This window comes from Lepidothrix coronata, unplaced genomic scaffold, assembly GCF_001604755.1.
Source record: "Lepidothrix coronata isolate B3197 unplaced genomic scaffold, Lepidothrix_coronata-1.0 Scaffold80, whole genome shotgun sequence".
Lineage (NCBI taxonomy): Eukaryota > Metazoa > Chordata > Aves > Passeriformes > Pipridae > Lepidothrix > Lepidothrix coronata.
In genome coordinates this window covers 1,500,256-1,516,991 of record NW_016690260.1, presented here as the reverse complement: position 1 = coordinate 1,516,991, position 16,736 = coordinate 1,500,256, and the positions used below count along the sequence as shown (strand labels likewise).

At 38.0% G+C, this 16,736-nt stretch overlaps 1 protein-coding gene across 12 annotated transcripts in view; it reads right to left on the bottom strand.

Moving 5' to 3' along the window:
• Positions 1 to 12,684: 12,684 nt before the first annotated feature.
• Positions 12,685 to 16,736, bottom strand: part of PARD3 (par-3 family cell polarity regulator) — a 450,340-nt gene continuing 446,288 nt past the window's right edge. For all 12 annotated transcript variants that reach the window (XM_017820189.1, XM_017820193.1, XM_017820190.1 and 9 more), the window contains one exon: positions 12,685 to 14,874. In XM_017820189.1, the coding sequence (XP_017675678.1) occupies positions 14,481 to 14,874 (394 nt within the window). In that variant the 3' untranslated portion in view covers positions 12,685 to 14,480. The remainder of the gene's footprint in view (positions 14,875 to 16,736) is intronic.

Below are 16,736 nucleotides of genomic sequence, written 5' to 3'. Positions count from 1 at the left end.
TCCCTCCAGCAGTACTCCTGAAGGAAGATATCCTTTGCCAAAGCATCTGGATCTAGGATACAGCTATAAAGAATTACACAACTTGCCAATAGAGACAAGATTCCTATTGGCGTGCCTTGTTCTGTTAGATGCAAATAGGTTTTCCATCTACAAGGCACAATGGGATGAGTTAAGGGGAGATTTTCAGACCCTAAATTTCCTTGCTTTTATGAGTTTAAAGCAGATAGTGGGCATTTCAATGTAATTTTTGGAACAAAAGCCTTCATTTAACTTTTTAAAACAAACAAACAAACAGCTCCCGGCTGGAATTGTGCAATTTCTGTGGCTGGGGCTGCATGGTTTGTCAGACTGGTGATTTTTTATGTTGGTTTTCTTATCCTCCATAATACAGCAGTAGCGTATATGACTAGGAGTCAGCATTCAACGTTCATTTTAATTGTTTGTTGTTAATCAACAGGGAGATTTCCCTATCTTTCATCTAGGAAGCATTTGACAAATACTAATTACATTTCCAAAGTACCAGAGTTGTGAGGTAGATAAAGATCAGGAACAGATTTACCAAAAAGCAAGGTGAGGGGGTTTTTCTCCCACTTAGCACTAACCAGTGTAGCCCTTGTCAGTGTAACATGGGACATGGAAGAAGGTATGTAGCTGGATCTGAGATCTCAGGGACTTCGGTGTACTTTCCTCTTGAAATGTGAGAAAGAAATTCTCTCAAAGAGAGGTGTAAGGACACACCCTCATCCCACTGAAACATGAGGAATCTTGTTTTAAATTTAAGTGGGACAAAGTTTTGATATTAAAAAGGTGGAATTCATCACACCTATCTTCAATACTCCAAAATCCAGCTGACAATCATATAGGCTTTCTTTAAGACTGGGTCAGGCTCAGCACCCAGCTTTGAACTCTTTTTTAGGGTAGGCAGGAGTTCTTTGTGTAGGAGGTTCTCCCTCAGCTGACTCAGGAATATGCTTATATGAGTAACTTATCCTAACACTTTTGGCTAGCTAAAGTTAGATAATGTAAATCCCATCCTGAGTGGAATGCACTTGATAAAGATACACATTCTAGCAAGCAGCATGGTTGGGATAGGAATTTATGATTTCCTATTTCTTAGTCTAAAATTCAGTAAAATGCACTATGAGGCACTAAATTCATATATTAAATAGAGAAACTGCATTATTTTATTTCTTTCCATTCACTATGAAAAGAAATCATATTAAACCATAAAAAATGTGGGGAAAAAAAAAATCAATGTAACAACACAGGATTGTAGTTTCAGTGTTGTTTCAGTTGAGGGGCTATTGGCTCCCAGAGCAGCCACAGCCCTGGGAGACCCTGTCCCACCCAGCCCTCATTTAAGACCAGCTGAGCTCAGAGCAGAGCCAGCGCTGAGAGCCAGCAGCCTGTGGGCAAGAGGTTAGAGGGAGGGAGGAGGGCAGGGAGGAACCAGCTCCAGCTCCTTGCTGCAAACCTCCTGTGTCCTAAAGCTACACCGAAGTGCCGCTGGTATTTCCTCAGCCACCAGCTGCTTTTACCTCATAAAGGGGCTTGATTGCTTTGTTCTTCGAGCCTGACCGATTACTTGGCACACCCATTATTTTTAACGAGGATTGTTATTTTCTTTGGAGCCAGAACATCCCTGTTGGCAGCCGCTAACACCTTTCAGCCTGACTACCCTGCTAACGTGTAGCTTCAAGTGCGGTCTGTACATGTAACAGACGAGCACAGTCCCTTCCCCGAAATGTCTGCAACCTCACTATTAAACAGTACGAAATCTGTGTGTGGCTCACACCCCGACTCCTGACGGCAGCTCTGAGCACAGAGAGGTGTGAGCACACGCGTGGCTCCTTCAGTCTCACGGGTGTTACATAAAGACCGAAATTCATGTGTGCTCTGGGTCTCTGGTATAATGAACATTCAAAGAGACTTGCAGGGGTCAAACTTCAGGGCAGGCGAGTTCACAAAGATCTCGGAGCTAACATGTGCTATGCAAGAGAGTGCTTTCTTAACATTTCAAACCTTTCTCGCCCCCGCATCAGTGCCAAATCAAAACCAGCCAGAGAGGCAGAGGGACTAAATATGCAGCCCAGTAGTTAGGGTGATTGTTCCAGTACAGTTTAAATGGTGACAAGAGGAGAGAGTGCCTGGCCCAGTGTCAGCCAGTAGCTCAGGGGTTCGGGCATTGCCCCAGCTGCGGGCAGGGACTTGTGCTGCCATACCCTTGCGAGTGCTGTAACTCTTGGGCTATTGATTATTCTGCAGCCTTTGTCCTCACTATAAAGTTTTTCTTTTGACAGATTGCTTTTTTTTTCTCTAAAATGAAATCCTCTCTGTCAAAAAATTCCCAGCTAGTTCTTTCACTAAGACAATCAGTGACTCAAATCAAAAGAACTGCGATAACCCCAAACCTTAGGACTGAATTGCCTTAATTATATATTACACTTGATAGAGCAATCAGAGTTGCTTTGATTTGGGTTATGAATAGATAAGATCTGTGTGAAAGATTTAAAAAGTCACTCTGTGCCTCTTATTCTCTTTTTTTTTTTTTTAATTGACATTACCTTGACATATTCATGTAAAGTATCATATTCTCTCCCTGGTGTGACTGAACTCTGCTGCTCACAGTTTTATTACTGCAATGGCAAATATCCCTCTGAGTTTATGGAAAGGAAAACTTGCCAGCAAAGAAAAGGAAAAAATGTATTTGGAGTACTGGTTTTGGTTTAGGTTTTTATCTTGACTTTTATCTTGAAGCTGAAGTTTCTGCTTTCCTTTTTGTCCTCAGTACAAAAAAAAAATTATTAGAATACAAAATATTTATATGAGGTTTTCAAACCAAATTTAAATTTTCAGTTACTGAATACATTCCTTTCTTTGAAAACAGCTTCAGTCAGATCCTATGATTTGACTACAAAAGGATATGAGAATGCCTCTACTCAACAGGGAAAATAAGATTAAAGCCCTTTACGAGAGGATGGTAGGTTCAAGGTGACAATGCATTATGATTTTATACCAAACAGAAATAGCATTAAGAATTATCTCTAGCTCACAGTCCCGACTAACAGTCTGCAAACCATCTCTTTGTAAAACAAGCCTGGCTTTAGTTACAGAAATATCAAAAAACATTAAATATAAGATATTGATGCATTAAGAGAATGCTAACCTGACAGCAGACAGTATCTTGAAAATGTATTTCTAAGTTGTGGTTTTTACAGTCCAGGTTTTCAAAATTGGTCTCTATTTTTGACTCTGTCCAGTTTGCAGATGGAAGTTCAGCACGTAATATCATCCTGGGCTTTCCCTTCCTCTCTCCCTCCCTCTTCTTGTATGATCTGTGTGGTCATGTTTTCCATGTTTTTCAATTTCTGAGACTCAAAGCCAATGCTTCTCATTTGGAACCTAGCTCTTACTCAGTCATGCTCAGTGTGTAAAATTACAACTATGTAATACTGCTTTTAACTGAACAAACAAAAATGCACAGCAATATCAAAGATGAAGTTAGCTGACTTCAGATTGACTATAACATAAATTTTTATCAATGTAAGCAATAAAAAACCAAGGACATTAACAAAGGATGTGGTGAATTCTCCATCCCTAACACATTAAACATTAAACGTATTTCTGAAAGATTTTCTTGATTTCAGCCACAAACTGGATTTGATACAGGAAGTATTGAATGAAATTCTACAGTCGGTGTTAAAAAGAAAGTTAGGTAATAAACTAGATTATTACAGCAGTCTCTTCTGACCTCAGAATCCCTCCAGAATCTATCTCTACCTTCAGGACTAATTTATTAAAAGCCTGGCTGGCTGTTGAGGGCAATGAAGTATTGCAATACTTCAACGGTTCTATGAAAAAGAACTATTGCCAACATTGCTGACTGCAGTCAGCATTTTCTGAAGATCATAGGAAGTGAAAATAAAAAATAAGCATCCTTCTGATTCATGTACATTTCCACCAAAATGCTTGCTTCCAAGTATTTTTCATTATCCAGCAACTGCACACCTTAAAATTTGAAATAAAATATGAAAAATTAATAACTTTCCAGTAGCTTATGATACTTCTTCTCTGTCACACAAAATAGATGTCTGAAAGAAATATTACTTCTGCACACTAAGTAGAGATGCTTCTCTGGCTGTGAAGATCTTGTCTACAGAAGTCTACTTGCCTAGAAGCACAGCCTAGTCTGAAAATACTAAAAGAATCAGCCAATTAGAAAGCTATCAGTATTAAAAATTTAAATTTTCATTCTGTTCAAAGATAAAAAAATGATAACTAAAGTCTCCGGGGCCTGATGCCAGGACACAGTTTGTCAAGTGTTATTAGACAGATCTAGGTCTAGTGCTAACACAAGGGACAGTGTGCTGCTTGCTGCTGAGTTTGGTATTGCACTCGTAGGCTGACTTCTGCAATTTTTGCATTTTGCTAATAAATGGGACAAATGGCATTTCTAAATTTTGGAGCCTCAGAACCTGTGTTACAAAAGGAATAATTTTTTATCCTCTTCAGGCAAAATGATTGGGTAGGGAACCAACTTAACCACTTTGTGAAAGGAGAGAAAAGGAAAAAAATATTAAAGGAATCCAGATTTTTTTCTTGAGCTGTTCTGTCTAAAAGTGCAGAAAATCTATTGTTAAATAAGTCAGCTCATTAATCAATATGATAAAAAATGAGAAATCTGGAATGACTATTGGAATTACTATAAGTTACATATAAGTTACTCTGGAATTACTATATTGTAACTTACATTACATATAAGTTACTCTGGAATTACTATATTGTAACCTTCTGAGAAGACTTTGAGAGGACTCCTCATAGAAATTTTCCTGCTTGCTAAGCTCAGAGATAAACAGACCATAGAGACATGTGGGGCTTGCCAGGGCACCTGCTCTGGGACCCCTTTTGGTAGCACGATTATCCTGAAGGTGTGAAACCAGCCCTTCTGTTTTCCCTCACCAATCCACAATAAGAGTATTATGTCTGTATTGAGCTGTGCAGCTTTTTTTGACTCAGCAAAGAGGGAAAAAGGGAAACATACTGTATGGAAAAACATTTAAAAATAATCTCTCATTCTGTATGAAATCTGGAGTTGACTCTAAGGGACAAAGTTTAGGTTTAGACTTTGCAACAGAAGGATATGCCCCTTTGGCACCTTGTATAACTTTCTCTGGACTTTTGCTGAGCGTTAATCCACTAAGAGCACTGTAATGTATTTGGGGGAGGAGAGAGAAGAAATAAAATACAGGGTTTTTCAATGGTGACTACATGGGACTATATTTAAAGAAAAATAAGTGGTTCTTTCCATATGTTGAATGACATTTAGGATCCAAATGAGCATTTGTTTTTACCTTAGACATTCATCAGGAATGTGCTGGCAAATATCACAGGCAGAAAAATTGCTGGAAAAACTGGGCAGGGATTTTTATTATTCAATATGCTTTAACTCTTCTTTGCTGTCACTCTTTTAATTAAAGGCTATTTCTTTGGCATCGGGGTGCTCCAATTTTACCAGAAATTGTGGCACTAAATATACCATATATAATATAAGGACACAATCTAAAATGTGTTAGCTCAGTGGTTGCATCTTTAAATGTCTACAAGTTACAAAATGTCAGAAAATCTGGGTTAAAAGGGTTCCAGAACTGAAGCCTAGTCAAAGGGAAACAGCAAGATAGTTTTATTTTACTGCCTGCTCTGACAGGTCACTGGATTTTGATTATGCAGTCAGATATGGTATTCATCCCCTTGATAATGAAAGGTGGGTGGCTGATTGGAAAGAAAAGGCATGCAAGATGACTTTTGGTCATTGTTTGAGCTATTTCTGGTAATCCTCCTTGCTGTCTAACTCATGTGTTCAGGAAGGATTTGGGCCTGTGGGGTAAATGGAATTGAAATCTCTCAAGAGGAAAAAGCGATAAGGAAACAATGTGTACTTGCCAGCATTTTTAGGAGAAGATGTTTAACAAAAGAAGGAGGCTGTGTTCTGTATTAGGTTACTGCATCACCAGCTATATTGCTTTCATTGCTGCCTTACAACGCCAGCTCAAGACAATAGAAAGACTGTTGCTGCTCTCTGGGCTCCTTGCTGAAACTTTACCAGCTGGAGCCGAATATCACCTATCAAATGTCATAATAATGCAATTCACTCACCATTTAATAAATATACATATTATTTATAGGGAGATAAACCCTTAACCACATTTCATTTATGGTCTAGTGTGGACTGGGAGAACACACATGGTGACGTGAGGAGACAGATCAGCTGCTCTGTAATGTATCTTTTCTCTTTTCTTTCTTTTGTTTTTTAATATCTCCAGAGCACCAAGTCAGTTTTCCAGATGCTCCTTCCCAGCCTGAGTCCTGCATCTTAAACCTTGTGCAACAAAGGACACCACTTTGAAATTCACAGAATATCAGTTAATTCAAGGAAAATGGAACAGCTAAGTTAAATTAACATTACTGCAAGAGTTTCTTCTCTGGTAATGGCATCCTAACACACAGAGAGGACAAGGTATTTCTCTGCCCTGCTTTCCCTCCATCCTGTTTGGAGGAAAGGTGTCCTGGCCTTCATGTACAGTGAGTTGCCAGCTTTGAGTCAAAGCTTCTAAGAAGCAACTACAGTGGTGCTGTTGGCACAGTGCAGTGGGGCAGAATTTTGTATCCACCCTCAACAAATTAATTAAAAATGCAGTTTTTAATTTTTGCCCACCTATGGACAAACACAGCTGAGCTGTGCAAGAAAGTGGCCCAGCCAAGGTACAAATGGCTCTCTTGTACTCAGAAGGAACAAATGTGCTTACCTTGGTTCTGCACCCTCCACTTTCTCGCACCACCTTTCTAAAGGGGCTGCACCAGCTTCACGAGGTTACACCTGTTGTGCAATGCCAGAGGCATAACATCAGGAATACTTCCACCATGGCAGTGTGTGGAGCGCTGTTTACCACTTGTATTTATCTGCCCAAGTCTTCTCAATCAGTTTTACAGTTTAGCTCCAATCACTGTAGACTGTGACATTTAACATCAAATATTCTTCCAACATTTCCACATTAATAAACACAAACAGTGAATCCTCTCCCTGTTGTAATGATGATTTCTGGCAGCATTTAAAAGTGCATATTATTGTGCCAGTATTAAGAATTGGTACAGCTTCATGCAATGCTGGAATATATATCCAAAAACTAATTTACTTGAGTTGTAATGTTAGGATTATCCTTCTGTCTTTCATGACTGATGCTTCATCTGGAGAATGCTTAATGTTTTCTTGTCAATGAGTGTTAACTCAAATGAATTATTCCAATCTGTTTACTTTGTCCCTTTCTAACAAATGCAAATTATAATTAAAAAGAAAAAAGAAAAGAAAAAAAAGAAAAATGCAAACAGCATTGAAAACCTGGTATGACAACACTGTGTAGTTTTTTCTACTCTAAAGTCCACATCAATAAGCAATTTAACAATAGGAGAACTCTTAATGGGAGACCAACAGATGAAATTGTTGTAGAGCAGATCCTTGGATGAAATTTTTTCTTTGCCCATGTAATTGCATGCAGCCATCCTTGTGTGAAATCCCCCATCAGATTACAGGGTTTGTTGTATGTAAATTGAAGACTAAATGCTTGGTAGCACCTTTCAGCTCTGCAATGCTGGAAATGAGTTTTTTAATAGGAAATTAGATTAGTAATATTTTAGTCAACAAAAATGCGGAAAATTTCTGCATAAAGATGAGAAAATTATTCATGCAAACTGACTTTAAAAAACAAGAATGAACATCCACTATACTGCTATCCTTAAAAAAAGTCTGTGCATTATTTTGTAAACAAAGAATGAGATGTGCAAACACAAATTATTTCAACTTTCCTGGCTATAGTATTAACTGAGCTTTTGGTTAGCAACAGGTTGCATAATTTAGTGCTTTTGATTTTTAATATGATTTTATACAGTTCTCAAAGTCAGGAACAATATGTGGAAAATTACAATAAACTCAGTCCAGATTATAAAATAGACTTTTGCAAGCCATCAACCAGGCATTAATACAAGACATTGCCATTTCCAGTCCCTGTTATGCTGCAGTTGATCATATTAACCTTCAGTGAGTTTCAGAAGCTAAAGTGAGAAAAGATTTCTCAGCCTTAACTTCCTCTGCAAATGCTGAAGTGGTTCCTCTAACATAAGTTTGCCTTCCTTTGTAGCTGATAGCCCAGAAAACAACTGATCATGTAGTAATAAATTATCATTAATATTATTTATAAACACTTCTTTATTAAAATGGTTCCTGCAGCTTGGGCTGGATCATAGAGCAGAGCCTGAATGTACCACACGCTGAGAAAACTGAGGAAGACGTGTGTCACTTACAGGAAACAACAGATGGTTGGTAGAATGAAACAAAACATACATCATCATTAGACACAAAGTTTTAGGCAAAGACACTCCTGTTCCTAAGAGCCTACAGGCTTTTAATGGCCTGGCTACAGTTGAAGCATCACAAAGCTTTGTGCTTGTCCCTAAGGAAGATATGAAATGCCATGGCTACCTGGAAAGGGGTCTCAGACTTCAGCACATTCTAAGCGGGAATAAGAATTATATCAGTGGAGCAGTGAAAACTAATGTGTTCTCCAGCTTGCTGAACACAAAGGTGATAACTGTTCTGGGCTCCTGGCAGAAGGTTGCAGCTCCTGGAAATCTCTTAAAATTCCTCTAGATAGTTCATCATCTTCAAACAGTGACCATGGGAATGCGTCTCCTATTTCCATGAGAAAAAGATCTCTCTCTCACTTTCTCCATAAAAGCTTTAAAGACATAGTCCCTTAGTTAAATGAAGAGACCTGAGGAACTCATTTTAATTGCCAAATGTAGCAATTCCCCAGCTATTACTGGTTCCAGCAATATGGTCTGTACTTATAAATGAGAATATTACTAGGACTGGGAATACATCTAAATTGGGACAGTCATGTTGCTGTTGCAAAAATCCATATAAACCAACTTAAAAAAAATCCCTTCACACTGATTTTCTTCCCTCGCCCCAAAATATTTACCAGCTCTTACTGCCAACAATAGTATTTTATTCTATAGATGATGAAAACTAAACACAGCCTCCAGTTCCAAGGACTGACAATCTAAATACACCTCAGGGAAACCCACAGAGGAAATAATGAAGGGACAGTAAGGTTGTTTTCCTTGTTGCGTTGTTAATTCACATCTTATGTGCTACACAAGAGAGTGAATCTCTGGAACAGTCATGAGTTCTGTGCTGAGGTTACACCTAGCTAGTTTATCCTTTTTTGTGCCTTTGGGGCATAAAGGAGAAGAAAAGGCAACTAAACACCGGAGGCTGTAACAGTGACAATAGTGTGAGGGGAGAACCTTTTTGATCCCATTTTACACCTCTCCGTCACTCTTCCTTTCTTTCCTTATTTTTCTAAGACAAAGATTACTCCAACAAACAAGAAGATTAAAATTGGACAAGCGAAGCTATTATCAGTCGTGGCTCTCATTTCTCCTTCTCTGACAGATGTCACTGCAGTCACTGCACTGAAAGTCCAATGTGTGAATGTAAGCCCATTCCAGACCTTGATTGCTGCAAGATGTGCAGATGAAAACAGAATTCTGGGAGCCAATTTATGAGGGAAGTGGGTCCTGGAATCCTTTGGAAGGGCACAAGTAACTTCCTCTTCCATCCATCTGTCTTTAAATCACAGTCATGTCTGTTTGAGCTCTGAAACCATCAGTCAGTCAGGCAAAGTGATACCTCTAAGGAAATTTGTAGGGGGGTTGTTTGTTTTTTTTTTTTCAAAGTAGAGAGAATGCAGTGGGGATAAATATTTTCCAAATTTACCTTAAATTTTTTTTCTTCCAAATCTCCTGGGCTTTATGTTTTTCTTCATCTCAGTACTCTGTCCAGTCCCTAGAAGTGCCTGGAAAGTGTGCACTGCACACAGAATAGAAATCAAAGCCATGTTCTTTAGTCTGTTTTTGTGTAATCCCAACTCAAGCTTCCAGTTTCAATTTTTAAAATGCGATTAAAGTGTAAATTACAAAAGATAATACTGCTCCTAAGAACAGAAAAATATTAAAATAAATTCGCAAATCAAAGAGAGAAAAATCAATCACTGGCAAGAACTAGCCTAGGATATGAATGAATTGCATGCCATTTAGAGAAACAAATAAATGCAAAAGAATTAATCAGCAGACGTAAAAGAGAGAGACTGTGATGCTGCTTCAAAATAGAAGAGATTACAAGAGGGTATGAAATAATGACCGTGTGCATCAAATCATAGCTGATTTCTGCCCAGATGGAAAAAGACACTGAAGAAATGTTTTGAAGTGGGTTTCTTAGCAGGACATGAATTAAAGGCAAATGAATTCAGTCTGTGCCTCTCTCACATACATGCACACACACAAATCCTACTTTCACAAAGTCAGTCCCCCATCATGCATTTCCGACCCTCACTCTTCCTCTGCCATGTTAGGGCTGAGATTTAAATTGAATCTGGAAGGCCAGAGTGTGGTGACACAACAGCAGCATAAAAAAATAGATTAGGTTTTTTTCTGCTTTTGCAATCCTGACAGATTCCTCACAACTCCTATTAACTAGATTGAGAACTTGGGAGAGAAAGATGTAGAAACAGTCAGGCACAGCAAATAGAATTAGGAAATATTTTGAAAATAGACTTGCAAGCCAGGACATGCAATAGCCAAATTCACTTTAAGTCTCAACAACCCAAGTTCAAAGGTTTGTATTACTCAAGAATATCCTATGTTCAGCCAACACCACTAATCTGGCACATCTCTTCCTTGTCTAGCCAAGGTTTCTTCCTTTCCCACCTCAACATACCCAGAACAGACAAATGCAATGTTACAGATACTCATAAGCAGAGGGAACGTGACCGAAACATTAGGGCAGCTTTGAAAGGCAGGCCATATATCTACAGTCATGATGGGTTTAAACTTTGTTTTGTTGTTCTTCATGCTGTTTGCCAGCAATAAATGGCAACTGTACTTTCCAACCATGTTCAGCTGGGCTCTATGCCATTTTTTGCTGTTTTTGATGGCAGACTTTTCAAAGACATATATTAAAATATCTGGCCCATGCAATAACTCACTAGGGCTGCACTCTTGTTTCCAAGGAGGCCCGATAAGAAGAGGGAAAGTAGGTTTTTTGAGAAAGGCAGCAGTCTTCTGCATTAGTAATATTAAACTTTCCCATGGAGTTTCAATAGCATTAACAAATTAGTTTGATAAAATACAGGAGGCTTTGCAGATGGTTTTTTCAGGGTTTCAACAGAGCAAAATGTGCAAGCTGTACACCCACTCCTCGATGGTGTAAGCTCCCTTGTAGTCTGTCCTGTGACCATTCTCAAATATAGTAATGTTACAGAGTTAATCTCATAATGGTAATGCGTCCACAAACAAATTACTGCAGTAATGTTGTTAGCTCAATTAACTTTTGAATTTATTCACTACGCAGAACTAAAGGTCATTTTCTATTAAAATATCTCCCTCCCACTTCCTTATCACCCTTTGCAACTTAAGGGAGTTAATATTAGAAATCCTGTCTATGCTATGTCAGGAAGAAGACAGGATGATGAAGCCAGAAAAAGACCTTATTCTTTACTAACATAACACAGACACGGCCCAAAGAGAACATCTGCCTTCTTTCATGAACACATCTAATTATGGCAAATTGTTAACACCTTGAAGAGGAGTTTCATAGAAGGGTAAACTTTAACATATGCCATTCTCACACATAAAACATCCTGTACGTCATACTTTTCCAAACACACGCCCTTTTTCCTACAACAGTTTATCAAAGGCCTTGTTTTGAAAAGGACTTCAACCTGTTTTCCATTCCTGTGGATGCATTTTTTTAGTGCTTGCAATTATTTGCCTGTACAAATAAATCCATACATCAAACTATGTAATCTGGGAATGCAGTCAGGAGATAAGACAGTAAGGCCTGCAAAACTGCAAATGCAATTATTTCTCTACTTGCAATGCAAGCCACTACAATTTAGATCTTCTGCAAAATCCAGCCTTTACTGTCTTTGGGCACTGCAAGCTTCCTGTCCATCTTACATCTCCTGCTATTCTTCCCCTTGAGATCCCACACTAAAGTCACAGTGAATAATTTGACACTATTATTGCCATGGCAACACCTTGATGTCATGCATACACAGAATCATGATTGACATTCCTGCAGTAACCAACAAAAGGAGGAATGAGGGGAAGAAGGAGAAAACCAGACTCAGCTCCAATACTAATGGGGGAAACAGAGTATCACTGGCACTGTAAATATTGCTTTATTCATAAATCTGCCTTCTCCCATTTTTCACCATGTCAACATTCCTGTGAAGGGCTCCCATCAGAGCCCAAAACACACACACAGTGTAGAGGGGTCTTCCATGCCTGGATTTGGCCAGAGCGCAGGGGGTACCCTTCTGACAGTGCTCTCCTTGGGGAGAGGACTCCATGCTACAGCATGGAAGATTTTTGCCTCAGAGGTTAGTCTTAAAAATGTGCCTTTGAAATGTCATAGGTATGGCCTAAAATAACACAAGACTTTAAACTATGTGGTTTTTGCCTCTGAGGATAGTCTTCAGGTGTTCAGCTGGGCTGTAAATCTTTTTTCTTCTCTTTTTTCTGATGTTTATACGCACTCACAGAAAGACACACGCAAACCATTAGGAATAGTATAACATAACATCTGTTAAGTATTTTTTAAACTCAATGTATGCAGCAGTTCTTATAGGGGTCTACAGGCAATACCAAGACAAGGATGGAAACAGCCTTTTATTCTAAATTTCATATGTACATGAAAAGCCATTTTACACAGTTTTGTAAATTCTGCGTAAAAGAGCTATTGTCATCTAATGTCACTGTGCTTACACTAATAAGAACTTTTAAACATGGAGTACATTATTAACAAAAAAACTGTTAACAAACAGGCATAAAAGACACATATGTGTGTTGATATTTCACATATATTCTAGAAACGAATTGGCGCAAAAATAAAATGTGCCAGTAAAAAAAAATAGGTTTTTTTTTTTTAATCACGCAATACATGATTTTTTTCCTGCTTTCTCTCTTTCCTTTTTGTACACAATATGCTGAGATCCATTCTCAAGCCTTTTCACATCAGGATTTGCAGGCACTTCAGCAACCCAGCTATACTTTTTACAATACATGAAGTTAAGACCAACAAACATAAAAACAGCTGCTGCAAAAGAAATTCTCATATCCCATATGCACATTCAAATATTACTCACTGCTAGAGCAATCTTTTTTGCTTTAGTTATTTTTGGATACTGACATGTTTTCAGGATGATGTGTAACAGTGTGTCTCCACTTATCTCTCATTCATATACTTAAAGGTTTGTTTTTAATGTAGCATCACAATGAAACAATACAATATATGGAAGCACAAAGAAAATTGTCCACAAAGCTTCATGAATTCTAAGAAGAAGGAATTCTTTTCTTTATAGTGTTTTGATCCAAAGAAAAACTTTGATTTCTTTGCTCTTTCTTTAAGGTACCTCCAAAATTTGCCCAAGGACAACTGTATATCAGATAACCATGGGATGATACCTTCCCTTGTTCTCTTCCTAAATACAAGTGTCATATGACCAAATTAATTTAGAAGCAAAGCAAAGCAGAACTCAGTTGCATGTTTGTTCAAAATTTCCCGTCTTTAATAGAATAGTAAAATATACTTGGTTTGTTTGTGACTGTATAAATAATCTCTCTCTAGTTATTTCATTTGTAATGGACTGTGTATTAAGATTATAAGGCAATTGTAACAAGATGGTCAGGATAACTGAAAGCTTAATATTGTTTTCTTCATGAGTCAGGGTAAAGGCTTTTTTAATGAGCTCAGAGTGGGGAGAGAGAGAAAAAAAAAGAGTGCATATGTGCATAATAGGAGAAGGATAGTTTTTCAGCATATAGACACTTAAATATTGATCAACAAAGACTGGTAATGACTCCACCATAAAACATACCAGAACTCTGACTGCGATCCAGAGTAGTGCTAAGCCTTATCCACTCAAAAGCAACATGTAACCCTCTTCCTGAACCAAGAGAAATAAAAAAAGGACATGTCAATATTTCCTTCAACCTCAAATTCATTCATTTTATGCCATAAAGCTTCATGTTGGTGTAATAAGTCACTGCAAAGTAAAAGACATTACAACAAATCCTAGCAAAAAGCCATTGACAACTATTGGACTGGGCTACAGGACTCAGAACGCAGGAGCACATTTCCGCTATGATTGTCAAATGGTGGAAGGTCCTTCCATGAACTCAACACTCAGGACAGAATGGCAAAGACATAAGGCCCACCAGCGCTTTGCCCATATTTTCAAAGGCACTGAAATAGACAACGGATATATTCCTTAGTACCATCAGTTTAAAAAGTTTTCAAAATATAAGTCTTTATATGAAAATGTTCCTTATTGCATGGAAAGTTGATCTTCATTTTCTTCACCTCAAGAATAAAATGGTCTTCCCTTTTCTGGTGTTTGCAATCTGTTCAGCCTCGCTACCTGAGATGGTGAAGGCGGTACATCTTGTCTGAAAGGACCTTTAGGAGGGGTATAATTAGGGTCCTGAATTTTCTTATATGAGTCATAGTTGCTAGGCCCTTCAGAAGAAGTTTTTTTTTTCAGTTGTTGTTCTTTCCGCCTCTGCTCTTGACGGAGCAGTTCTTGTGTTTCTAGCATTACCCTGGCATTAAAGCCATGTCCCCCCATATAGCCATTCCTCGATCCCTGGTAGCTGGAATATCTGGGATTTTCCTTCGCAGTCTGGAAACCTTCTCCAGGGGAATAACTCTGGTCCCAGGAGTCTTGAGATACAGAACTCGCATTTTTTCTGCTTTGCCTGAAACAAAAAATGAAAGAGACTTTTAAGAAAAATGTTCTGGTTCCCCTTTAACTGTTATTGACAACAATCACTGGAAAGAAGGGTGCTTCTGCAATGCCATCAATTTTCCCCCCATTATTGCATTCTCCAGAAATCACGTTCTCTCCTGCCCCAAAGAGACATCTTTTCTTAAGGAGAGCATTTTCTAGAGAGTTGAACTATATTTCTAGTTCTCTACAGGAGGAATATGCTGTGAAAACCCATCCAGTGCTACAATTACCCTCATGTTCACAAGAAAAATGTGCTGCAATTCAGTTGCAGACTAGAAAAGACCATACATGTTGCTGTGCTTCCTAAGAAGCCAGATAACAGCCAGCACTTGTAAAGTCACTCATGAAAGATTTGAATCTAGACTCACACTTGATTAAAAATGCAACGGGCAGATCCTTAAAACACTTGTGCTCTAACACTGCACAAGTCAGAAGATAAAGCTCTTTGCTGATAGGTAGATACACAGTTTCTTCCTCCCATTTCCAGAACTAAGGAATTTCATGCTATCAGGACTGTTTCCCAGTCTGCTATAGTTTTCATAAAAGAAAAATCAGAGATAACCGGTTTTGTTCATTTTTTGGCTCCAGGGTGCAGATAAATAAGCCAAATACACATAGGAATTACCAATTCTTATCTCTTTTCACAATAAATCATCACATTATTTTGAAGACAGATTATGGTTTTGAAATAACTTTAATTTACTATCAAGTTGTCAGATGATTGTATGAATTTAAAATAAGACAGGTGATGATAAAGTAAAATAATTTTGAGCTGCATCAAAAGAGATATCCACTATGAGATTAAAATTAGTGTATGAGAATCAAGCAATAAAACAAAATATACTGTGACATAAATCAATAAGAAAATCATTTAATTGTTTATATATGGTTTGGTTTTTCATGTCAACACATATGATGACGTGGACTCAGCCAATGAATATGCAGTGGAGAGACAGGAGACCTGAAGAATTTTTCTACCATTAGTAAAAGTAAAAAGTTACCTAATGTTTTCACAATCTTCCTTCTACAAATATAATTTGGAATTACCATATCCACCTTATTTTATAACCAATTTTGAGATCTCTAGATGAAAAATGTTATGCAGGATGAATGTAAATTATTACAGAACAAATTACAATGTAAATTCTTACACAAATTTTTATAGCTGTTATTGGTATTCTCATATCCAACACTGCCAAAGAAACGAGGTTTCTGAGTCATGTTTTATCATTCCCTGGAACAAGAGCACATTGAACAAACCTCTGTAGGCTACGAAACTGTCAGGTTTCTGATCTAGAGCAAGATAAATTGTAACTAGTAGAAAATTAACGTGGAGTTAAACCTTGCTTTTACAGTTTCACATGGGACAAGAGGATGACTAGTTGAACTGATTTAATTTACAGACTCTTTTTTGGTACTTGTTCAAAATGAGTTGGCTCACTTTCCCTGTCTTTCTGGGAAGATCCTTTAAAATTGACTCAAGAGTTTATTTGCCTTCAGTACTAAAGATTTGAACGTGCAAAGAGGAAAAAAAAGGAGGCTCCTAGAGACTATGAAAGATGAAAAGCAACCAAGCTCAAGAATGAAGCCAGCCACTTTAATCATTACAAAGCCATGGTTGCAACATTAAGCTTGGGACCTAAATTTCAGAGTAACAGTAAAATTTCTTTAAAGATCAGTCACAGAGTTAGGAACAGTTTGTAAAGCTGGAGAACTGGATGCCCCAGCTTTTTATAGGAGTATCGTGGTATTTACAGTGCTGAACTTTAGCCTGAGGTCCTGTAATTCTGTCTGCTCTCAGCACAGTTGAAATACTACTAAATTATCATT